Source organism: Ammospiza nelsoni, chromosome 10, assembly GCF_027579445.1.
Source record: "Ammospiza nelsoni isolate bAmmNel1 chromosome 10, bAmmNel1.pri, whole genome shotgun sequence".
In the NCBI taxonomy this organism is placed as follows: domain Eukaryota; kingdom Metazoa; phylum Chordata; class Aves; order Passeriformes; family Passerellidae; genus Ammospiza; species Ammospiza nelsoni.
This window is the reverse complement of record NC_080642.1, coordinates 16,646,569-16,672,516: the sequence shown is the minus strand read 5'-3', so window position 1 is coordinate 16,672,516 and position 25,948 is coordinate 16,646,569. Positions and strand designations below refer to the sequence as shown.

Here is a 25,948-nt window from a genome sequence, read left to right as displayed (position 1 = left end):
CCTTCTCACAGTTTTTGACCTCTACTGAATACAGGCACATTTAATGCAGCTCTTGCTTCATCTTTGCAGATGTTCTTCTGGTTTCAGAACTTGGGAGGCAACAAGCACCCTTGATTTATCCACACCACACACCCTGAGCAGCCCTTCAAACAGCAGCCAGGATTTCAGAGGAGGTAAGGATAGAAGTTATTTAAGCCAAGAGAGGATTATCAGCAATGCTGCAGCTCCACATCTCCCTTCCCCAGCCATTACTGGAGCGACATTCCCTGATCCCCTGATGGGATCAGAGCTTGGATCATGGCTGGATTAGCTGCTGCTGGGCAGATGCAGCCCTGCTCTAGATGAGAGGGCATGGGAGGCAGCTGGTGACCAGCAGAGCATCTGTCACATCAATTCCATCTGACTGGAGCTGTCATAGACCCTCTGCCCCCTGGTAAACCTGTGCCATGGTTGGAGCTCTGCAGTGGGGGATGAGTGGAGAGAAAGCCCTAAATGCAGCTGTACAGTACAATTTGTGGGTTGCACTATATGGGTTACTTTACCTTACAAGAATTGATAAAGTTTGAGGTAGGAGGCTGAGAGAGATCCTTTTCCCTTTCCTGGCACTGATGGAAAAAGTTATTCAGGTATGGATCCTAAAATAGGAAACATTCACATTAACGTACATTATAGATTATTGAATTTGGTGCTAGAAATTGGTTACAGCAATCACCCATTACACCCATGGAAACACTTGGTCCCCACCATCTTATACAGGAGTCACAGAAAGAAAATCAATTTATTGAGTCCAACCCATTGGTCAGCACAGCTTGCTAAATGCCAGGTGCTTTGACAAATCACAAATCCTTTTTCACTGTTGAGAGTGATTAATTTTTTCCTCACAACCTATGGGATTTCAGAGGCCAGATTTTTTTTTTTCTTGCTTCTGCTTATAATTTATTTTCTTGCTGTTTAAACTGATATTCCACAATTTTTCTATTGGTATAACGTTAAACAATTTTTATTTTTGCTTGAATTGTGTCACCTTAAAATATGTCTTCCATCATTGGCATCTTGTCCTTCTGTATTGAAATAAACTTTAAATGTCATAGAAACAAATTCATGCATGATTTTCAAACCCCTTTCAGACATGCCCTGACACTTTTTGTGTGCAAGCAGGTCACAGAGCTGAGAAGGATGTTGGCTTACCTGAGTATTTACTGTTGATACAACGAAAGTAGAGACTTTGAAGAGTGGTTTCCCACTGTCTACCCATTTTATATCGCTGCCAATCTGCTGTTAAAGCAAAACCAACAAAAACATATTTTTCCACCCGTTTTGTACTTATTGAAGTTTGCATCAAATTTTCAGTGCACAGCTTTGCCCATGAGAGTGCCTGAGCTTTCACAAACACCATCACTGCAGCACAGCCCCACTTTTCAGCACAAGACCAATGCTGCCATTTAAGGGACCAGATCCTGCCCCACCCTGTCCTCATGACAATGGCAAAACAAACACAAGGAGGCAGAAATAATCCAAGCTGGACTGGATCAGCAGGAAAATATGATATCACACCACAAAACTGGAGAATGAATCATGACAGTGGATCACATCAGCTGGAGAATGAATGTCATATGGCCTGAGTTTGTGAAAGAAGCTCTTTTGACCACTCTGATTCACGTTTTGAGGAGTTATAACACTGCAGAATACATAAAATACACTTTTTCCATATACACCTGTGAATCAGCAGCATAGGACACTCAGCTCAGTGCTCCATATGTTAGTCCCTATAGTCAGGGATACACAAATACATATTCTAAAACAGAAAACCCTATTTACATTTACTGTTCCCAGCAAATGGAAATGCAGTCTGATCTCATGAAAACCACCTGGAAATGAGAGCCCAGTGCCATGTGAGTGACAAGGGGGGAGTGAATACCTTTGTGCTTGCTGGCTCCTGCAGGCTCAGGTAGTTGGGAGGCAGGCTGCTGGCCACTGGCACCTGGTGCTCCTGGGAAGCCAGCTGGGCATCTTTCAACAGAGGGAGCCAGGCAAACCCCACTGTGCACAAGAAGACATAAATGGGACTCTTTGCAAAAACAAAGCTTAAAGGAAGACAGTAACATCCAGCCAAAAACTTTGAAATCCTTATTTGAATGTATATAATGCATATTTATAATTGAAAATAATTCTACTACAGGTACCTGGTGTTTCCAGAGCCTCTTTCTTTTTGGCATTAGCTTTTGCATTTATATCACAGGTGACATGATAAAATGAAAACAGAATGTGGTGTTTCTTATGGAGTTGAGTGGGAAGTTCAATTTTCACCTGAAATGTAAAATGTTACACCTCACTTTAGTTTAAAAATCAATTAAACCAGGCATCAGAGATGGGCTAAATGAGTGACATCTCTCTACACAGAGGTCTAAGTACAGCCTGCTTTTACTGGGTTATGTTTGTCCCATGGTAGGAAATGCTCTCTTAAGGAAATTGTTTATAAGGATCATCTATCACTTTTACTTAAAACAGCTTTGTCTGGGGGAGGAATATTTTCATTAATGACGAAAGAGCATAAGATGAAAGAGGACAGAACTAAAGAGTGGTGGACTCTGCTTGGAAGTGATCACCTACTCTTTAACAGCCCCCATGCTCATATTTTCAGGAGAACCAAACTAAAACTCAAATTACATTTCTGCTAGTGCTTCAGCATCATTTCATGGCAAAGACCAAGTAACAATGACTGACATGAAAATAAACTTTTATTTATAATTTCTGCTCAGTCTTAAGTCCTATTTCATGCTGTCCATAAAATCCTACATACTGCTTTTCAGGTACTACTAACCTATTAGAATAAAAATACAAACTAATCAGAACATGTTACCATAAGAGCTAATAAAAATGACCCTTTGCTCTTGTGAGCTGTGATGAAGTTTAGCCAAGATAATCCTGTGCTAAAGTAAGGGTTAGAAATGGTTGATAAATGCTTCTAGTGTTAAACCAGCTTATGGGTAAGAACCTAATACCATAAACACAGATATAAAATGGGCACCCAGAGATAGAGATGAAGACAACTTTCTTCTTAACATCCCACATTCTTTGAAATTCTGCATCTGCTTTACTAGGGACATTTAGGATAGGTGCACACCTCTTCCAGCCAAATTGGCTCCTCATTCAGGTTGAAGTAATCGCCCCAAACCAAGTGGCTCACTAGCATCACATGAAGGACACTTTCAGATGTGTTAAACCCCAAAACACATCTTGTAAAGGATTAGCAAGGAGTTCAAAATCTCTGAAAATCTAATGCTTTAAGTTCTACCCCAGTTCCTAAACAGGAATCTTAGAATTAATACTTCACACGTAGTTGTACATTATCTGCTGATCTTGCCTCAGCAATTTTATCAAAGTAAACTTTTACTGAAAAAGGAAATTTTAGACTAGGAGAACAGTTTGGAAAATGCTGGCTATAAACTCTATGCTGTTTGCCAGCCTCATCACTACACATAAAGCAGTAGTGGAAAATCCAGAACAGACAGTTGACATTCACAAGCCACCAAACACACCAGTCCCTGATAGGGTGAAATTAATTTCACCTGCAGGAAGCCTGGGGAACCAACACTTGCTGAAACAAAAAGATGCACATGCGAGTAACGTTTGGCAAAGGCACCACATGAACTACTCTGTGGCTGCACCCTCAGAAGCAGCAGCTGAAGGACTTGTGCAGCCACCACACGTCACTGTACATTCTGTTCAGACCCTGCATCAACAAAATGCCCCAATGCAGTTCTTGGATGTCAGAGAGGGATTTGTTCTGACACTTGGCTCCACACTGCATCACAATGTTTACTGTTTCCATTAAATTCAGAGATGCAGCTGGATCCTTAATGTAATCCAGACATGCATTTCAGAGAGCTGGACTGTTCCTAATTAATTCTACAGCATCTTAACTGTACTCAGAACATCTTACAAAAGGAACAATCCACTGAGTTGATTTAAGAAGAGAAAACAAAATGTGATCCTGCATGTCAATCTACACAGCACAGCCCTTCCAGACACACAAGCAATGGCAACAGAAGCATTCTGTACAGATATTTTTCTGTCTCACTGGCAAACTTGTGGGATTGGCAGACATTTAATGAAAGAAAAAGCAGACTGACCTCATCATAGAAATCAGGATTCTGGGAATGATGTAGCACAGCAGTATAGGCTGAGGTTGTAAATAAGGGTCCACCTGGCTTCCCATAAATGCACTGGTAAAAGTAACATGTTTTCATTACATTGGGAAATTCTGCTGAAGATACTAGTACTGGTATATCTAATATGTATGCACATTTAAAACAATTATCATTAAAGATTGATCATTACTTTATCAAATATTAAAAGAAATGTTTTAAGTGCTCAAACCTGGATTTTTTAATACACTCTTCCAGTAAAAGTCCATTGATTCTGTGATAATTACCCTATGCTCAATTAAGCAATGCAGACTCCTTAGACTTCTTCCCTGCTGTTATCAATTTCAGAGTTTTCTGCAAAAAGCTTTACAAAATCTATTTCACTTTTATGCAGTTCAATACAGAATACAGTGCTTTCACTGAGTTTCAAATGTTACAAAAGCTATCCCTGTTAAGAATCTCTTTTCTGGCAGGTCCTGTCTGGGAGCTCTTGATGACTGAGTAATTGCAGTTTTATTTATTGCTGGGAAAGCTAGACCACAAATGGACTGTGCAACAGCCCTTGGGTAATAGCAAAATTAAGAATTAAGATTAATTCTTAACAAAGCTAAGAATAAAGTCCCAGGTCCTTCTAATTTTGTGCCTCATTATTTTCAATCAAGTCCCCAGAACTCAATGAGAAATGTACGATAAGTGATAAATTCTAGAAAAAGCAAGCTGCACTGTAAAAATTTGTTCTGGATCTGTATCACCCTTATTCCTGGGTTTTATCAGTAATATTCTCAGAACAGCACTCTCAACATACTGCTCTTGCAACTCACCTTGAGTGGCTTTGCTCCCTCTTCATCAGAGCTTTTGAACTCAATGCACACTGTTATATTCCGTGCCTGGGGAGACAGGAGCATACTAAAGCTGAGATCAGAAATGGGGTAGCCAGAAAAAGTCAGGTAAACTACAGAGCTGGAATAAGGCCTTTTCAGAATCCAAGAGAAACATGCAGATGGTGTATAAATATTTATAAATGCCTCTAAGTCTCAGTGATATCACTAGAAATAAAATTTCCAAGAAAAATGCAAAATGCAAGCCAGGCCTCAAAATGACTGAGTAGAAGCAGACTGTTAAGTGATCAGGACTTACCTACATCTTGTACTTAATTAGTTTTCAACCACCATGGAATCACAAGTGGTACCAGGTTTCATTTAAGAACTACAAACATTATCAAGATTAATTTTATCTGCACACATTTTCTCATTAATATAAACCCCTTCTGAAAACTGTGAAGAAGGAATTACCACATTATCTCTTTGAATCACTGTTATGACTTAAAATAAATCCATAGATTCATTAAAATTGTACCAGTGTTTCATGATTGATACAGGTGAAAAAGATAAAGAGCCAATTCAGTGACATCACCATTTTCCTCTCCTTTATAAATTCTCCTGGATTCTTAAAAGAGCTGATACAGGCCACTGATAGCCCATGTTGGCCAGAATCATTCACATTCTGTACCTTGTTGAAGTGTTTTTGGCTGTCATACTTGAGGTGTTTTGGATAGATGTATATTTGGTTCTTGTACACCCTGTAAGGTCGAGAATATTTTGTTGATTCCTGCACAAACTCCTCAACTTCCACTGTAGGTTGATGCTCCTTTACATTATGGAATGGCTTGATTGGAATAAAGGATGAAGTAACACAGTCTTCAAAAGAAAAGAAAAGAGAGCCGTCACATATTATGTTTGTTTTCACTGTCTTACTACTGAGAATAAGTAACATTGAGATGGAATATACAAAATCCTGCCTTAACTTAGGAAAAATGATGCTGAGATGCCTTAAATTTACACATTTCCTCAGAACAGTGGCAATGTATCATCCTTAAATGATTTCTCTCACTTGAATTAAACTGGACAGCACTGGTAACCTCTTTTGACACTCACAGTATTTGGTGACATTTGATGGTGTAACAGCCCCATTGGTATATGGACAACTTCTACAGAATGCACTGAGTGATGCTGCTTCTCATCAATTTTACAGCTCAACAGCTCATTTAAGTTTTTTTATTATCTAATAACATACTACATAAAATGAAGAAATGAGCAGTGCACCACTAGATCAAATATATGATGAAATTGGGATAATTGAAATCAGATCAGGAAACAGAAGATGAAAATAAGCCCTCTGTCACTGAGACTGGGAGAGATTAAAACTGGACAGAGAACACTTTCTCTTCCTGTACTATTAAAGCACTGAGGCATTTAATTTCATGGGGAACACAAGCTGAGAGGGGCCACCAACTTAGAGATGTCCAGAGAAACCAGAACTATTTCTGGAAAAAGCCATTGGACAGACCTGCCTACAAATTCCTTCCTCAAATCATAGGATAATCCCCAGGAAAAGTCTACCAATATGTTGTGAGGAAGCTGAAAGAAGCTTGTGATCCCTTACATACACCATGCCAAATTTTGCTTCCTTCTAACCTAGCACAAGAGGAAATTGGCAGTTTCAGAGCAATGCAGGTGCTCTGCAGCCCAGGGAGAAGTGGCTCCAGGCCAGCTGCAGCACTGGGCTTTTCTTTTTTCTCTTTCATAGACACCGAAAACTGGGCTGGATCTGGCCAGGTACAGGATGAAACAAAGAGTGGTGCAATCAAATGACAAAAAATCAAACCCTACACAAAGGACACCCCTCTGTCAGAACTGTCTCAAGGCACAATTATGGATGGAAAGCCTGCTATTTAATTAGAATAATTAATTTTAAAGTGGGAACATACTTGGATGTTCCAAAGGAACACAATCAACTGCAATGTCCAAGCAGCCAGGTATAGTCTGTATTTTGCTAATCTTCTCTGCTCTGCAATGAGATAAATGAAAGCATTTTAGAAAATTAGGACAGAGATGATAACATCACAGGAATTAACTTAAAATGAAAAACAGACCCTTATTTAAGATATTTAGTTACATTAAACACATTTAACATATACCTATTGGGTATTAAACTCTAATCAAATATAAAAGCACAAATAAAATATGATTTGGTTTGTGGTTTATTTTTTTTCCTTAGTCTCACTCCTGCCTTCTCTTTGCAAGCAGTATTATTTTGTAGAAAAGAAAGGAAGTGATGAAGCAAAATTTATGAGAATTAACTTATCTACTTTTACTTTCTAAAACCTGAATGAAATATTCCCTAAAAGAAATTCAGTGAGCACTGGGATGAGAGGAGTTCACAGCATTGTGGCTTCTGCAAGTGCCATGCTCAGAAGGGACACGACATATTCCTTGTGCCTGAGCCATTTGAGCAGTGCCAAACCCACCATTCTAAATCTCTTCTGTCCAGGAGATGCTTTAGCGACACAAACACAGCAGTGGTGACACTAATGAACAGTCAATGGAGTGTCCTGACCAGTGACAGCAAGGTGGCACAAGAAGTTAAGGGGCTAATCCAAGCCCTGTAGCTGACATTCTATCTTTCTAGGATCTCTTTTTATATAAAGGAACAGAAGTTAGTTAGATTAATTCATTTTTAGGCCCATTTAGAGTAGAAGAGACAAGGAGAAATACATGGTTCAATTCTCATGTCACTTATCCAGTATAAACACAGACCCTGTTCCAGGATTAACCTGATTTATACCTGCATGAAAACTACCCAGCCAAACCTCCTCAGAAATTTACAGGCTGTAAAACACTTGGAGAAGGTTTTTACTTTCAATGTCTATTCCTGAGTTTGCCATGGAGACTCAAAAAACAAAAGCAAGGAGTTGCGAAACGCACAAAAGAATGATTTTGTATCTCTGTCACTCTTTTTTGGTTTTTTTCCCCTGAGATAATGTTGGGTACTTCACCTGCATTTCCCCTGATAAAAGCTGATTAAAGCAATCACTATTTTTGGTTATAATAACATTTATTTTAATGTGCCAAATGACGTCTCAATTTTCCTGGAAAGTCCAACCTCAAGCACTCTTTGGCAGGTAATAACCTAATGTGAAAAACACTAATGTAATATAATTTACATGGCCACTTTGGCACACTCTGGTAAATGAAGAAAAAAAATCCAGCTACAATTATTCTACACAGCTTTATAAAGCTTCAAAGCAAACTAGAAACTTTTCCTTACCTTCTGTATTCTGCTATTAGTTTAATCAAATCTTCCATGGAAATCTTATTACTTTCTTGCCTGAATAAGGGTGAGAATCGGGATTCTCTGTCAACATTTCCCTGATTATCTTTAAACACTGGCCTATAAAGAAAGAAAAATGACATATTTATAAACACTCATCCATATACATGTATGTATGTATATATTTGAGCATTCGAAATTCTCATGTAATGTTTTAACAAGGTTGTGATACAAATTCTTACACAAATTCATGGAATCTCTGCAGATTTTCACCCAAGAGAGCCCTGTCAAGCTTTATGCTTGCAGGACAAAGGCAATTTCAGTTTGTTCCATGTGCATCCCAGTCCTGCAAAAAACTCAGACCTGGCTTAAGCAAGAGCCTCTCACCCGTCATGGACATGACTCCTCCCTTCAACAGAGAGATTGATTCCTTATTTCAAGGAATCAATTTGAAGAATTCAATGTATTAGTAGGTAGTTTGATCCACAGGTAATTTCATTCAAGAAGTTATTATCCAAGGAAAATCATTACAGTTTTAAAAAATGGAAATCATAGCTAGCTGTCAAACCTCAACCACCACCTCTTATCACAATGAAACACAAGCTTTTACAGAACCAGGTTAGAGACCTCAGTGAACGTTTCTGTACATTAAATCTGTCCTGTGCCCCCCAGGACCACGACAACAACTCACTGTGGCTTAGCATTCCCTCACAAAACAAGTTTGTGGAACACCAACTAAATTTTTGATGAACCAGCTACAAAGTGCCCAGTGAACCGGAAAAGAAGGATATCCATCTATAACAGAACAATTAATATCAGCTATTGTGTGCACAGGAAAACATTTCCAGACATTTCCATTCCTGCTCATTGACACTTGCAGGATTTAATTAAGACATTGCAGTGCCCTTTGTATATCCTCAAGGGTCACACACGCTGGCTGGACCGGATAATGTAACAGCCATCCAAATTAATGAACCTTGGAGTCAACTGCAGTATGAAAAAACATTGCTTAACAAAAGTAAAATGTTCTTGACACTAAGTGCTGTTCTGTGAATCATTTGGCCAATCTTGCTTCCTTAATTTACTTCTCTGTTCCACTGCCAGTGAGAAGAAGAATTGATGCCAGGACAAATTGTTGCCAGATGCAAAATAACGGAGCAAACCTTTGGAAGAGGAGCCCAAAAATAAGTTTAAATGCATCATATCTTCACTCAATTGACTGAGAGAAGCATCCCTATCTCATTTCTTTGCAACTGTCAAGATGATCAACTCTCTTCTATCAGATTTTTACCTCCAGCTGTTGGAGGGAATAAGGTCCACACCAACACACCATGTAAAAAAGCTTACTAGGGAGAAACCAGACCTCCTTTCTGGCAGCCACCACTTACTCTACAGATCCTATTAAACTGCTGTCAGAAAAAAAGAAAAAGAAAAGAAAAAGTATTTAATAATAATTACAGTATAGGTGACATGATGATATTTCTTGGACTCAGCATTGCCTCCTCCTCCAGACTAACAGAGAGGACCAAAACACTGGGTGAGTGATTTCTGCTGTGCCATGGGCTCTGCAGTGTGATGCTGAGCAAACCCAGCTCTGCTGGAAACCATGAACTGATTTCAGAGCAGGCTCTGACACTGAGCAAACCCCTGCTCAGTGCAGCAGGGTATAGGGGCACTCACCAAGGAGGGCTGTGGATGCAAGTGAGAAAGGAAATGAAGCTGGAAGCAGCTTACTCTGGGTCAGTGGTATTGAGCACTGCCTTCCAGGAGGCTCAGGGACACAGAATCATGATCCTCAAGGTATCTTCAAACCCAAAAGATTCCACCATTGCCCTCTCCTTCCCTCTGGTTTGGAGTCACAAAGGCTTTACAAAGTCATCCTGCCTACAACCATTGCTCCAGAGCAGCAGTGCTCCCTGGCTATCACATGCTCTGCCTCTAGGACTGGCTCAGCAGCATGTCCCTGCCTAAATAATGCACACAGGACAAAAGTTAAAGGCATGAAACAACTAAAAAACAGGGAAGTACTTTTTAATCTCTCCAGTTTATACACAGTACTCCATTTATATAAAGTTCTTACAACCACATGAGTAGTTTAGACGTCCACTGAAAACAAGATAACCCTTCTTAAAAGGTATGTTTTATGCACAGGTCAAATTGTAGTGGTGTCTCCATTCCCCAGGTTCATTAAAGCTGAAGAATTGCCAGAGCAGCAAGTATTGAATGCGTTACAGCTGCAGTTAAATAACTGCAATCCCATGTTTTGCTGTATCCTTGCAGGTGGAACAAGAGTGCTCCTTGTCACAAGGATCATACTGCAGGCACTTGAGAATGACAACTGTCACATCAAAACAAAGAAATTCTTTAAAAACTTCTACAGTCCAGGAGTCCAATATTTGTCTAACACATTAACAATGTACCTTAGTGCTGGGTACCTAACTACTGAGATATTTTAATATGAAAAATTTTACCAAACTAAACTCCTGAGGAGATTCTAAAAGTGGTAATTTATGGAAAAGCAAGTTAATAGATTAGAGTAAAAAAACTGAAACATCATCTCAGTACTTAATAGTTTACGTTACTCTGTTCCTCTGGCCTTGTTAGCTGTCCACAATCCTAAACACTAGTGAAGCACAGAGAACCTGCACATTGTTCATAATTTAATTTTGAAAAAGGTTACTTTTGAAGTAGTGGTTTATGATTTGAGGGACAACTGCTCACCTCCAGGGTTGGACATTCAGTGGCAATCAGTGCAGTCTCACTGCCTTCAGCTACCTCAACCTACAGCAGCTGAACCGAAGCAGCAGCTGCACAAGATGCTGAAGGATTCCAATATTAGGCTCTAAAACATGAAGTCTACGAGGGTGGAGAAGGTTTGAAGGAGTAAGAGTGTAAAAACTAATCTCTGTGAATGAAGATTCCCCCCACATCTACAATATGTAGTTGAGGCAGATATTTGCAAACTTTGGCAGTTCTGGCAGGAATATGAGACTCTGACACACTGTAATTCTAACACGTACTGTAATTATACCTGCAAGAGCACACAGACACCAGATTTCCCAGCAGGAACTCAGGGAAGAACCCTGAGTCATGCTTTTGAGCAATGCTAACAAACTGGTGCCACAGGAGCTAATTAAGACTTTCAGTCACATGCGCAATACTCAGCTGTCAAGAGTTTGGCTTGCTGAATGCATACGTAAAAATCTCACTGTGGCCATCTGTAACTGCTCTATGGAGGGAAATTTCCACACAAACACAGGAGTGTGGTTAATGCCAGAATGAACTAACTGGAAAACACATTTCCAAATCCAGGGTTTTGCTATTTATCATAGCCAAACCATTTCTTTCCCCCTGTAGAGCGATAGCCTCATGTGGAAACTTCTATTTTCAAGCTGTGAAAACAGAAATAGATTTTATACTTTGCTTTTACCAAAGCTGGACCTGAGCAATGTTAACACACAAGCAGATGTAAATGAGTGAGGAATTTGAATTTTCTCAGTGCACCCTAGCTTGGCAGGTATTTAGGGGTAACTCTGCCTCACAGGGACAGCAGCAAAACTTGAAGGGAGAACAAATGGGAAAAGAAGCCAAATTTGGTGAAAGGGATCAAAAGGCACAGTTGGGGCTCAGTCTTGAGGTGAGATAAGCAAAAATTATACAGGAGGAGAGAGCGAAAGAAGTCCATTACTTCCACTGCACTGACCTGCAATAAAACCCAGCTGACCAAATGAGAAAACAGAAGTTCTCCATCACCTACTAACCATGAAAAATGCAGGAATACCTGAACTGCAATCCCTCCATATGACCTCCAAAGCATCTCAAGTCCTTGGACAGATTTTTCTTAAAGCTTGACAGCCATCAAAACAAGAACAGAGCCTCAAGAACCTGTGCACCTACTTTCTAGGTGGCCACTGCAACTTTATTTCAGACCACAATTATCTTTGCAGGAAATTCTTATGAGAACTGTGACTTTGAAATCTCTTTGGTCGTTTTAAGCACCCAATGAATGGCAGAGTTCATGATAAATTAATATTCTGTCAGCTACCTTTGCTGCTCCCTGGCAACTTCACTACATACCTGAAGAAAAGATTCCACCACAGCAACATTTAATGAGGAAGTAACTGACGTTGAGCTGTGAGAAAAATAGGGCAATGAAACGAAAAGCCTGCAGGATATTCTGGGGTCCTGGACCAGAGAGAAAGCTTTGCTTAGCTTCAGGCAGAAAAAATGGTAAAGAATAAAAAGATAGAAGTCCAAGGGAATAAGCTATAAGATGCTTATAAAATCATGAAAGGAATGAATACATACCTCACTGACCAAGCAAAGGGCATACGGTATCTTCCCAGCTTGCTGCAGAACTGTTTATTGGATTTTAACACTTTCTGTGCACACTGCAAAAAAGGAAACATGCATTATTTCATCAGTATCATTCCAACAACCTAAATGCTTCATAAAGTACAACCAAGCTGAAGAGGCTACAATAATTGGGCCTGATACTGTTCGTAACAAAAGGGCTCTGGGTTGGACAGCAGAGAAATCACAAGATGAATATGATGCTGCTGACAAATGAAACCCTGCTATCACTCCTTTATTCAGAACTGTATTTAAGTTGTTATTGCAGTTTTCTGTCACTACCCAATATAGGTGCAGTGCCTGCTCTCAGAGACAGAGAGGTGCCTACCCCAGCTTTGCTCCTGTACAAAGTTCCACAGCTCATAATTTGTAAAACATTGCTGCAACAGAACATCCCTGTACTAAGGCAGAACCAGCACAGCAATGCACCATGATGTATCTGTAAGTTGCAGACAAAATAGAGATCATTCATCTGGCCAGTGGAACCTGGACATTTGCTTTCTGAAGCATGGGGCTCCCAGGAGCCTGTCCTGCTCAGGAACCTGATCTTTGTCAGAAGGATTTGCAATGCCTTCAGCAGGCTGAAGCTCACAGAGCAGGAAATGATGTTCCTGTTACATTACCTTAAAAGAATCAGGATTCTTAATGTAAGGCTCGGCACTGCTGGCAATGTTTCCCGTAAGCACCTTTTCTATTTTTGCCACCAGTACAATCTCAGAGTGAGGATTGCTTATGGAGAAAAGAGCCTGTGGATAAAAGGGAGAACAGTTCAAAAGTATACAGTGATACTGCAGAAAGGAAATACTGAGAAATACTGAGCCAGTGCTCTCTGCTGATGGAAAGAGTAACAAACCAAATCCAGAAAGGATTATTAAGGATTATTATCTCTACTTATTCAACACAGCCAGATGGAAAAGAAAATCTTTGTGCTACTGCTGAAGTCAGCTTGTGCACATGCAGCACCTTGCAAACAAGGTGATTCAAGTCTTGACTGATTCAAGTCAAAAAGCAGTGTGACCATGTTAGTATGGCCTAAGCTAACTGCTCCTCTTGGGCAGCACCTAAGCTGGCCTGAGTCAGTTATTCCTCAGGGCAATGAAAGGAGGAGAAAAAGTTAACACATGCTGTTTCAGCCCACAGCTTATGGCAACTTTGAGATTATTGCAGCATGTAGGTGCTGCTATGAGGTGTGATTTTGTTTGGCTGGTTGGGAGAGGTCAGCAAATGGACCCAAAGAGCACAGGGAATATGGATGCTTCCGCTAAATAAGGGACACTAACTTTATCAGTTCTGATTGTAAATGGTCTATACAGAGAAGCTCAGAAAGCAAGTGGATCCATACAGCTGACACACAAAAGAGAATTTTGTTGATAACAAGAACATAGCATGCAAAAGTTCTCCAATGAAAAGGAATATTATCAAACTAAGTGACACAAGTCACTAAGCCATGCAAGTCACATGTGGAATACCTGTTTGGGGTATTTCAGCCACTCTTCTGGGAACCCTTTGACCTGTGGTTCTTCCATTTCATTTGAATCAATATTTTCAACTACACCATTTTCCAATGGACTTGAGGAACCTGAAATCATCTGTCTAACCAGAGTGTGGTTCAAATCCACATGAAAATCAGCAGAGATCTTCCTGCCATCCCTGACATCATACAGTGCCACGCTCACAAAGAAAGGCTCTACCTGCAGGAAATACCAGAAACATAATAGGTGATAACTGAGAGGATGGGGTGAAGGCTATTTTTAATGGGTTTCTGCAACAAGAAGAAAAGAAAGTAAACAAATATTATTTACAAATTATGAGATACATGAAAAACACATGTTCACACACACACACCCCAGATTAGTTTCCAACCATGCAATTTTAGGGGCTTTTAAAGAAAGCTTGTTAACAGGGTGCCAGAAGAGGAGCTGACAGCTCAGAAGCTCAAAGAATCAAAAGCAAATAGATAACTAATTATTAGAGTAAATGAACAGAGCCCCAGAAAACACACTGCAGGACTTTTAAAATGCAGATTGAGAGTCATTATAAAAGAGGGAAGAGCGAGTGTGGGCTTTCCAGGGATTGTCAGAAATGCAACACAAAGATGACAAATGTAAGGGGATGGAAAATGTTTACTGGTACAAACACAAAAGCGTGGGTGTATTATTCTGTGGGAAACACATGTTCCATTTTGCTGGGAAACCAAGAGCATTCAAACCACTCTGACAGTGCCCACTTATCCTATGGCAGAGTACCAGGGAATTCAGTCGTGTGACTGAAAGTAACCTCCTAAGAGCATCCATAGTTCTGACAGAATAAAGCAGCCTCAGGATAGCACCACCTGAGCTATCCAGACACCAGAACCCTAAAACTGAGGAGATAAAGAGCAGGGCACAGCAGGTACATTGTCCTTTGCTTTTCCAGCCTCTGCAGTGGATATTGCATGCCCTTGGTGCAGTTATCATGGCTTTATTTAAACAGTTATTCCAGTCTACCAAAAATAGATATTGATTACATCATGCTGAACTTGCACTCACTGTAGAGGTCATCTTCAAATGAAAAACAAACAAATCAACAAACAAATCAATGTCTCATATGTAATATATGAAAGTGGAACTGCTGGGACACTGATGTCTCATAACTTTACTGCTTCAAAGGAGAACTAACTAAAAGCTATAGACTGACATCTACATCTCAATTTCCTCAGGTCTTTTGCTTTTACAGTAAGAATAAGCAAAATTTTCTGTTTTGTCCTGGTTTTAGCTGGATTTTTCCACTAGATGAAACATCTTGTCCTTTCTATTTTGCCTTCTCTCCTGTAATTTTATCTGCTTGGTTCCTTGTCTCTCCCTGGAAAACAACAAAAAACCCCTGTTCACCAGCAACTGATATTCCATTGCCTCCCTACATAGGTCTTGGCAGTTTAAACTTGTTCTTCCTATAGCAGTTGTTAAGAATCCTCAAGGTTTGAAACATTTTTAATCCTTCACTGAACTATAGCTAAAAGTCTGCAATATAAATCAGCTTCAAAATATCCATTGTAAAGTTAATCAGTTCTGTTATTCAGTCCAAAGGGAGCAGCAAGCATGTGATACAGCTTTCCTTTCACTTCTCTCTCCAAATAACACATGTACGAAAAGAAGAAAAACCCCAACCAACAAATCAACCAAAAAAAGAAAGTAAAAAAATCCCAGAGAAATAAGAAAAGCTTACATTGGTTAAGGGATCATTTTCATTTTCAGTAACACAGGCCTGGAGATTCATACTGAGGGATTTGCAGGTAACCAGGATCCTCTTTGCAGGCTTTTCTTCAAATGGCTTTATCACTGAGTTTGTCCCTGGAAACTCCTTTTTCTGAGGATTCAGTGCCTGAAATAAGTAGGGCAATTTGTTATACATAGGAAATAGCATCATATTCCAAAACAAAGTAAGCTTTTTAAAGGTCTTCGCAACCACCACTGAAACACCTGAAAACCTCAAAAGTCACTGTTGGTCTCTTCATATTACTATAGTAAACAAGTATTACTCCTAATTTATAGATTAGGAAGCAAACAAAAAAGGTTGCCTGAGGACATATATAATGTCAGAGGGATTTAAATTAGTTTCTTATAATTTCAGAACTTACTTTTTTTTGTTGTTTACTTACTGTTTCTAGAACTTCAGCTTTTAATTTCCTCATATAGATTAAAACACCTCACATTTTCAGATTATTAACAGTACATTTTAGAATGAGATTCCAGGCATTTCTCTCTTTCCCCATTACTTATATACCACATCACTATTTTAATTTGCTTAATACTTGGAATAAAGGTCTTATAGTTGATTGACATCAGACTCAAGTTTAAATACACACTGATCCCAATGTTACTTAAGCCTTCTTTTTAACTAAAATAAAATTTCCATTTAAATCACATTCAGTGCAAGAAATAACTTCCTTTGAATCCTGACATTAAATGTTAAACTTTGCTTTAATGCTTGTTTTAAACTCATTCAGAGCTTAGCTCAGCTGGACTGGATGACCCCCAGAGGTCACTGCCATCCTCAGCCATGCTGCAGCCCAAATGCAGAGTCTGTGCAGAAATCCCTGTGGGCTGCAGACAGCTCCCCTCCCTCTTCCCTGCTGAAGCCTTGGCTATACCCAGCTGCTTGCTCAAGCTCAACCCACTCTGCTGGCTCAGCTAACCCAGTTAGCTCATGTCACCTGGATTTTAAAATTTCTAAGAGTTAAAAAAAAAAGAAAAAATTAAATTTTGCTTACTGTTATATCAGGATCCAAAGAGAACAGGTTTAGTCGCTCTGTGTTTCGAGAGGCTTTCACTGTTTCTTCTGTTTCTGTGATGTACTGTGGTGACAGATAATAAATTAGTTTTCTGCACAAGAACAGAAATTCATAGAGCTGTTGGACTTCTAAATGAGTGATCAATGTTTCACTCAAAACAACATTTCCCCCTTCTGCAGCAGTTATCCCCAAGCACCCCTTGTTTGTGAAGCAGGGCTTTTCAGGCCATGACACACTTCTGAGGAATCCCAAAATAGATCAATTAAGTAATTCAAGTTTTTGTGCGTTCACATATGCTATCCATTATCATTGCTGGGGCCTCCCCAGTGCAGGGAATAATGTGCTGACTCCTTCAATAATGAATGACTCCTTCAATCAAAAGGCTGAACAATTCCTTTACTAAGCTAAGTTATATTACACTAATACTATACTAAATTGCATACTAAAGAGATACTATACAATACTAAAGAATAACCTGTGACTGTCTGAGACAGCCAGGACACAGCTTTGATCTAATTGGGCAAAGAATCAAATCAACTTCACCAGTGTCCAATTAACAAATCACTTTGGGTAAACAATCTCCATAACACATTCCAGATGTGCCAAACAACAGGCGCAGCAAATAGAGATAAGAATTGTTTTCTCTTCTCTCTGTGCTTCCTGCTGCCTTCCCCAGGAAAAATCCTGGAAGAGTTGTGCTGGCTGCTCTCTGTGAAGAGAACTACAGTCACAATCCATTGAGGAAGATGTCAGATCTCTGCACCACAATCAGTTTAGAGATTCCCAAGGTGAGGGAAATAAACCCCCAACAAACCAGCCCCACAGAAAAACACCTGAGCCAGGGCAGGGCAGAAAGGGAGGCAGCAAATGTCACCCAGCCTCACAGGCTGAGCAGGCACAGACTGCAGTGTCACCCAAAGGGAAGGCTGGCAGCCCTCTGCCACCCACCCTCTGCCACAGGGAGCATCAGACATACCCATTTCCTTTCTGACACTTGCTTAGCTCAATAGCAAGCTCTCTGACAAAACCAACTTCACCTCCTGAAGCCACCTGGTGCTTTCCTACCCTACCTTCTAAAATCCTTATGTCTAACTGCAAAAACCTTTTTCCTCACTAGTTAAGCTCATTTATTCAATATGTAAAGTAAGCCCTACACATTTCCTTCCCCTTAAAGATCCCTTGGGATATTTCAATTGCTCAGTTCCTTCAGTCTTTGCACTTTGATTTTCTCCAACTTAAAAAAAAAAAATTAATCTCTAAAATATTAAAAGAGTGTCCATCTTTTCTGCTTGCCTAGGACTGAGTACAACCCTTAGCTGACATGGCACAAGATATTCTCTTGTTCAGTGTTCCCTATCTCCCACAACACCATGGTATTGCCAGTACACATTAAGTAACAAGCAGCAGCAGCCCAGCAGGACCAAGAGCTCTGTGCTCACTTCCTAACATGCCCTGCCCATGGCCTAACCAGAAGCAGCCCTGGATGTGGCTCTGGTAGCCTGGTTTAGACAGAGATGGGACCAGGACGTTCATCTGCATGGACTAGGGAAAGGCACAGAACACTGCTGCAGCCGGGCCTGTAGAGCCAGGGTGGGGGAACAGGAATTATCCATATAAAGGGCAAAAAAAGCATCAGAAAACAAGCTGACCATCTCCTATAGCCTTGCAGGCACCAGTGAGATATCTGCATCAACTAAACCATTAGAAAGAATCTACCTACAGACAAGATGATCAGACACTTCTATTGTCCTTAATAAAAAAACTCAGATATATTTTATTTTGTTCTGGTTTTATTTTGTTTGGTGATTTGATTTTAATTTGCTTTTTCACATTCTAGGTGACCACTTCACATTTATGAATATGACATACAGTAAAATTCTGTCCCCAATTGCACAGACAGCTTTCAGATCAAATCTGTGTGACATCCTCAAAGAGCATTTGGCTCTGTAGGCAGACAGCATCTACAGCAGCTCACTGGCAGGAGGCTACAAACAGATTGTACACTCATTTAAGAGAAAGCAGTGAAGCATTTCCAATCTAGCTTTTCATTAAAAAGCTTCTTAGCACCATACACAATTATCTCATCCACATGAAACAGTTTATGAGCTCTAGAGGACAAAATGCCTCCCCTGGTAGCACATGCATCTTTCAATGAAGTTACAGGAGGCAATGAGCAGTTCAGAGCTCTCTTCCCTGCCAGTCACACAGGAAATCTTGGCTCTCCAAGGGCCAGAATCTACTGAAATGCAGTTCAGATGAGCAAATATTTCACATATAACAGAGGGGATCAGATCCTTACTGATTTCACAGGTCTAAATCAAAACACACTGTGGAACACCTACTCTTTGCATCTGGTGGTGATTTTCTTACTTAAACAAAAGGATGAGGTGCTCAGAAAGGATTATTCCTGTCACTTGTTTTATCTCTAACAATTGTAATAGACTGTGCTATATTTTTCAACCTTTCAGAATATTAATGATCAGGTATTGGCAGGCATTTTGCACCTAGGAAGTTCTTTCCACTAAACTTGTAAAGAAAAGTGTAACATCCATTACTTTTGCGAAGTCTGGGTGCAAGGTGTTCTCTGAGGAATCTGCCTCTTCTTGAGAGCAATCATAATTCACTGGAACTTCTGCAGGGTCTTGAAGAGAAGGAAAAATAAACACAAAATGGTTTTATTATTCTTGCTATTACCATAGAATTTAAAAGATAAAACCCCATATTTCCATGTCATTTATTTTTATTCCCTTCAGACTCATCACCTCTGCAAATGGAAGGGATGCTCTGTAAATCTTTGTCCTCCTCAACCTCATCTCTCACTGCTGCTCACTCTATCTTAGTCTATATTTATTCTTCCAAACAACAGGCCTGACTACTCATTGAACCATCCCACACATTCACCCATGACAAATATTCACTCCCATGACAAATACACCTTTTCCTCTCAGTCCCTTCTGATGCAACACCAAGGGTTTATGTCAAGCAAAAGATTTGGGATTCCCATAAAGGGAGCATTCAGTGAGGCAGGCAGGACCTTCCCCTCTCTCTGGGAAAGGGAGGGATGCAGTCTGCACTCCATGAGCTGCAAACCTGTGGGTGCAGAGAGCAGCACTGAACACAAGCCCTGGGCTTTACCAGCTCACCAGGGAGAGCTCTGCTCCCACTTGGTAATTCAGCCCCATGTGAGAGAAGTCACTGCAGTCACTTAGGGCTCTTCTTGCCAAGAAAACCTCATGGCTTTTGACAAATTAACTCTATAGCACATTCCTGTTGCTTGTTATCAGCTTTTTTTATTGGTAGAGACTTCTGTTTTCTGTTAGCCTGTGTTTTTGACCTCTTATGCACATATTTCTTCCTGTTTTATTAATATTCTTTACAGGTCACATTTTCAAAAGTACTCCTCTGATTCTTAAGTGCAAGTCTCTTGTGCCTCCAAGTTCTAAAAACATCTTTGTCTATATGAGTATCCTGTCCTTCCAGAATTAGAACTTACTATAAACATCAGGATAAAGAGTTCAATTAGCTCTGAACATCCCTAAGATTCAGATGCATGTGGATGCAAAGCTTTGACTCGGCTCAGAGCACACACATTTTACATCTGTATTAAGGTTTCAAGTGTTTTCAGCCTTAGAATTTCAGCTGGAGTGCATCCAAACTGTATGTGGATTTATTATGTGGAGGAATGAGTTACTGCCACATGAAGACTGCAGTACAACAGAGCATCCAACTCTTTCTTTCACAGTGAGAGCATAATATGCAAGCTCAAAAAAGCAAGAAGCAAAAGTCAATAAGCTTTCAGAGAAAGAGCCATATACCACAGCTGGTTTTTTTCTTTTAAATTATTAGCTCCAGATTTTTAAAGAAAGCATAATGTTGGAAAAAGAACTGATCAAACCACTCTCCAGCAATTTTTTAAACCTTCAGAGTTCCAGGACAGTAAAACACAAAGTACCAGCAAGATCACTGAGAGAGATCAGAGTCAGAGGACTAAATTTAAAAAAGAGCTGCATATGCAAAGTGGAGCCACGTTGCTCCTGCTGACTTTGTGGGAACAGCTTTACCTCCCCTCCAGCCATTTGAAAATGATCTGAGGGGAGTTAGCTGAAATTATTCAGGGACTGCCAAGACTGGTGCTGCCTTGTCAGGAATCAATAGGTACAGAATCCATTACAGACTCAGGCACTTAAAATGATTAAATACTCATATGAAGGTTCCACTTTTTTCACTTGTTTAAAAAACCCCCAGCAATACAAGAGATTTTTCACTCTTACCAAGTCTCAGATCAGTGAGATCTGCACTCTTCCTCTCCTGAATGGTTCCCTCTGGATTTATTTGCAGGATTTTGTTGAGAGTAGAAATCCAGTCATCCATATCCTGCTCATTTTCAGCTGCCAGCACAAAGTATGTGAGGTCATTCATTTTCAGCTCAAAGGCATGTTTCCTAAGCCTGTTATTCTGTTGGAACAAAAGGAAAATAAAAACAAACACTATAACTAATACAAAAAGGTACTGAAAAAGGCATCCATCTTATGGACTTGTATATGGCCACTCCTTAAAAATCACATTTCAGCAAACTTCAGTGGCTTTAGAGAAAATTCAAATAGTGTGATACTAACACAAATTTCTGTCAATTTGTGCATTTAAGAGCTTCTGTGGCCAGACATATGTCCTATATTTAGCCACAGAAATCTAAGATGGACAATAGTTCAGAAGGGAATACCTCCCATGTGGAACAATAAAGAACCCCATGTCACAAAATGCAGCACTGCTAGGTGAGTTGGAGTGGTCTGGAGAGAACAGCTCTAAAAAAAAGTTCTTACACTTGACCAGCCCATCAGACACCCAAAAGATAAATCAAAGTATTGCTAAGTCATATAAATATTTGGGGGAGAGAGGGAATAGGACTTTCCAGAAGATTGCAACAGGACAAATTCCTGCGCAGTAACTATTATAATGAGTACTTCCCACAGCTATTTTTTTTCTTAGACAGATTTTAAAAACAACTTAGGGGATTTTAACAATTTTTCACAAAAGGCAAAGGTGAGGTACAGTGCTGGTCAGTCATTGTAATGCTATCCTTTTCCAGCACAAAATAAGAACAAATGCCCAGTGTACTGGGAATAGACTGAGTCCTGAGAGCTGTTCTCTGTCACCAATTTTACCTGCAGGAGATGATAATTCTATCCATTTCTGTCATAAGAATTAACAGGTACTTAGCTACTGAAACAGCTCAATAAAATCAAATAAACTGATGGGATCTAACATAATGTGCTTCATTTCTCAAATTTAGCCAATTAGTGAGGCACATATCTCTTAGTCCTAAGGAAGCAGTTGCATCAATTTTCTCTCCTCTTTGCTTATATCTGAGAGAACAGTAATGCATTCCACCCCCTATTGTTACACTGAACTTTTAAAGCTGACTGATGGTGGACATCAGTGCCACCATTTGGATTTCAATATTCCAGAATATTGCCATCACTTTATTGACAGATTTAACCTTAGAGTGATGCTGACAAATGAAAAAAAAAAATCATCCACCCCATAACTGGTCATTTCACTCTATTTTTTCTTCCTTAACAGTCTCAAATAACATCACAGTGGTCTCCTCTATTTCTGCATACTGGAAGTATTTTTCTGCATAGTTCTATATGTTAAGTAATTAAGAGGTTTCTAAGCCAGATGGTAAGATGATAGTGATACTTTTATTTAGGAGGAACAGAGGTAAAATCTGATCCTGATTAGCAGAGGAGGATGAGAACCCAGGACACTGAGAAGCAAGTTCCATGAACATTTTTTTCCAGCAGCAGAGATGATTTAGAAGATTCCTACCCAATCTGTTGCTAATCACTTGCTCCAGTTCTTATTTTACATGTCATGACCCAGATCAAGAATCACTTAAGACTGAACTACTTCTTCTGGAGCTACTTGGGTCAAGGGGGTCAGACAAATCTTGGCTTTTCAAACTGACTTGGGATTGTCTGTGTGCATATGTGTGCACGTGTGCTATTTTTCAGTTCTGCTACTGGAAATTCTCTTGATAGGAAATAATTTTCCTCTCAAGTACTTTATAGAGGTGAATACTCTTTCAGGGTTATAGATTTTAATTCATCAAGTGCAGAGTAAGAACAAGCTTGGGTTTTGTAGAAATTGGTTCTTGGGTGTTCAGTATTTATCCAGATCCTGAAATTACTCCTCTCCTCCAACCATACATTCAAATAATGTAAAACAAGGAGTAAAACTTCACTAAAACCTGTTACATATATAAAAAATCATAACATATATATATAAAATCATAGAAGGGCTTGACCAAGAGCTAGAAGTTAAACAAAACTATGCCAAGGATCTTAGGTAATGGCCATTTAAAACTTTTAAAGCCAGATTACTTGTAAAGTAAATTATGTACACCAGTTTATGCACAATCTATAAAGAAGAATACTCTGTTTCAATTTTACTTCAGATAAGACAAAAGCATTTAAAATTAATGGGTTTATTTTCTATTTTATAGCTTTCCCTTTATGACAAGGCCAAGATCTTTAAATCAGGTACTGAAAGACTATCAGACATTATCTAATACAGTAATATATTTTGCATGCTGAACCTTAAAAACATCAGGCAGGGCAGGAAAACTTCAATATCCACTTTTCCATCTGCACTTCAGACTTCTGGCAAGCAGATGATATCTACAGCAAAGTCTTTGTTTCAAATCTAAGGTCAACCATTTTACCTTCCTCATCAGTTAAAAAAAAACAAAAAAAACCCAAAAAACAACCCAAAACCAACAATGTACCATTTCTCAGTTTGCTCCTCTATAAAACTCCTTCCATATGGCATATGGACCTTAACTTCTAATCTTCAACAATTAATTTCAAGTTCAAAAAATTTCTTCCAGAAACAAGTAATACAAGATTCAAAAAAGAGACTATGAATGAGCTATAAATGAAACATCAGGCTAAGTCTAATGCCTGCAGGGTCATTCTTCCAAACGAACGGATTGTTTTGGAAGCATTTTGTATTTTATCTGGAGATGATTTCTCTGGGATTTTTACTACAATTTTGATATTCTATCTCAAGCAAACAGGAGCTCAAAGTCATTCACAGAGACTTAAAACAATTTATAGTAGTATTAAAACTCATTAAATCACAATGTAGATATCACATTTTTTCACTAAAAATTCAGTTTTACTCAACTCTTTCTCCACATTCTTTGGCCTCCCTGTTTATGGCAGCTCTAAGCCAGGTTTTGTTTCTCAGCCCTACGATTCCAAGTCCATCACAGACCTGGCCAGCTGATGGCATTCACCCTAGTACACCCTTGGCTAAGAGTCTAACTTCTTGCTAGTGAAGCTAGTTCAAATTTGAGAGTCCCATGCTAAATGTCAATCAAACCTATCACAGAAATTTGAATTTGGGGGCAGGCAAGAGAAGAACTCATGTTCAACCAGTGTGGGACAATCTGGAGGAACGGTGTAGGTTTAGAAAGCAGCTATCAAAGGTTCAGGGGGAGGAGGATTTCAAAGGTTTCTTGAGGTTTTTTTTTCGTCAGAAGTTAGTAAAAAAGGGCAGAAATGTTGCAGTCAAGATATTTTTGCTATCCTGGAGTGTCATGAAAAACAGCATAGCAGAAAGGGCACCCTATGGGGCAGCATTAAATATGTGCACAACAAGACCCTACAGGGCTGAGCTCTGGCTGAGACCCAGCTTACAGAAAGCCCCTGCTACAGGCAGGAGCCAGCAGCAATTTCTCACCACGATTTCTCTCTAAGAATCTCCTCCATGGCTTCTGCTACACTTCCAGGCTACCTGTGAGGGTCTCTTCAAGCCAATGCAGTGACAATGGCAAACATCAATGTCCTACAAGCTTATCTGCATCCTCTCCCACCCCTGTTTGGAAAAACAAACACCCTTCTGAACAGCACTGGGACAATGGCCACTGCCCACAGAGCTGGGGACTGCCAGCAAATATTGTTCCCAGGTGAATCACTGGGAAATGATCACTTTTCTTGCTCCAAAGGGGTTGAGAGGTAAAGGAGGGACATCACAACCAAGAAAATCTCTTGTTTATTAGAGGCCTTCTCTTGGGTTACCTGAAGGTTTCTTTCAAAGCAATCCTCAAATCAGCCTGCCCAGTACTGTTACCAATCTTTACTGGTTAAGTTGTAAAGTATGGATTAAATAAAAGGTATTTCTCCTTATTTACTGACACATTGGGCTAGATCAGGCAATAGTCACATACCATTCAAGGTAACATCTTGGTTTAGAATGAAGTAAAAGAAAAAAGAGAAATATATTATTAGAATGAGAGGAAAGGAAGAACAAGATAGGAGAAAAAAGCTAAGAACACAGCCTAAGGGTAACAATAAGAAAAAAAAGATTGATTTAGACATTTCTGGATAACAAACAATAAGGTTCTGTCCTACCTGATGCCATTAAGACACACTATCATATCCAAAAGTGATGACCTTCAAGGAGGCTCAGGATACAAGACTAATTTCACACTTGCCCTACAGGCAGTGCTTTGTAACCTGAATCTCTACCCCACAACAAGCAAGCATGCTCTTAGTAAGCATGAGGTAAAATCTGACATGTCAGAAAATAATTTCAGAGAAACCCCCTCCCAAATATTTCACAGTATGTTTTTCTCATGTTTGCCATGGACAAAGTGTGTGCATGATCTGATACCATAATTCAGCTGTGCTTTTTTGTAACTTGTCAGTCTGCAGCAAATTAAAGAGCAAAACCATTGGTGCTTTCATTTCCTGAAACTGCTAATGAGACCATTATTCTGCTAATGAACATGTTCTTGTCCTTGCCTTTTTAAATGCATTCTACACCCAAAACACTGCAATGAAATAAACTGGAACTTACCTGTACAACTCCTGTACAAGAATCCAAAAAAATACATCCCTTTGGCTCCTTTGATATTTTTTCATCTTTATAAAAATTCATAATATATGAGTTATCTGACAACTGGGTCAGCTGGAAGTAGCGCTTTTTGAATGACTGCAGGGGTGGGAAAGAAGAAGCATGAAAATTGTTGTACTGCAAATTATTTTCACTGGTACTTTAT

General features: G+C 39.5%; 1 protein-coding gene across 1 annotated transcript in view; it reads right to left on the bottom strand.

Annotated features, from left to right (window-relative positions):
* DOCK10 (dedicator of cytokinesis 10) overlaps nt 1-25,948 on the bottom strand; it is a 142,271-nt gene that overhangs the window by 40,627 nt on the left and 75,696 nt on the right. Inside the window, exons 7-23 of the mRNA XM_059479113.1 lie at nt 25,747-25,881; nt 21,153-21,336; nt 19,437-19,522; nt 16,861-16,944; nt 15,816-15,971; nt 14,081-14,302; nt 13,235-13,357; nt 12,567-12,649; nt 8,256-8,378; nt 6,916-6,995; nt 5,658-5,845; nt 4,970-5,035; nt 4,134-4,226; nt 2,184-2,307; nt 1,919-2,040; nt 1,189-1,275; nt 543-635 (exon numbers count right to left, since the gene is read on the bottom strand). Coding sequence (XP_059335096.1) covers nt 543-635; nt 1,189-1,275; nt 1,919-2,040; nt 2,184-2,307; nt 4,134-4,226; nt 4,970-5,035; nt 5,658-5,845; nt 6,916-6,995; nt 8,256-8,378; nt 12,567-12,649; nt 13,235-13,357; nt 14,081-14,302; nt 15,816-15,971; nt 16,861-16,944; nt 19,437-19,522; nt 21,153-21,336; nt 25,747-25,881 — 2,049 coding nt within the window. The remainder of the gene's footprint in view (nt 1-542; nt 636-1,188; nt 1,276-1,918; nt 2,041-2,183; nt 2,308-4,133; nt 4,227-4,969; nt 5,036-5,657; nt 5,846-6,915; nt 6,996-8,255; nt 8,379-12,566; nt 12,650-13,234; nt 13,358-14,080; nt 14,303-15,815; nt 15,972-16,860; nt 16,945-19,436; nt 19,523-21,152; nt 21,337-25,746; nt 25,882-25,948) is intronic.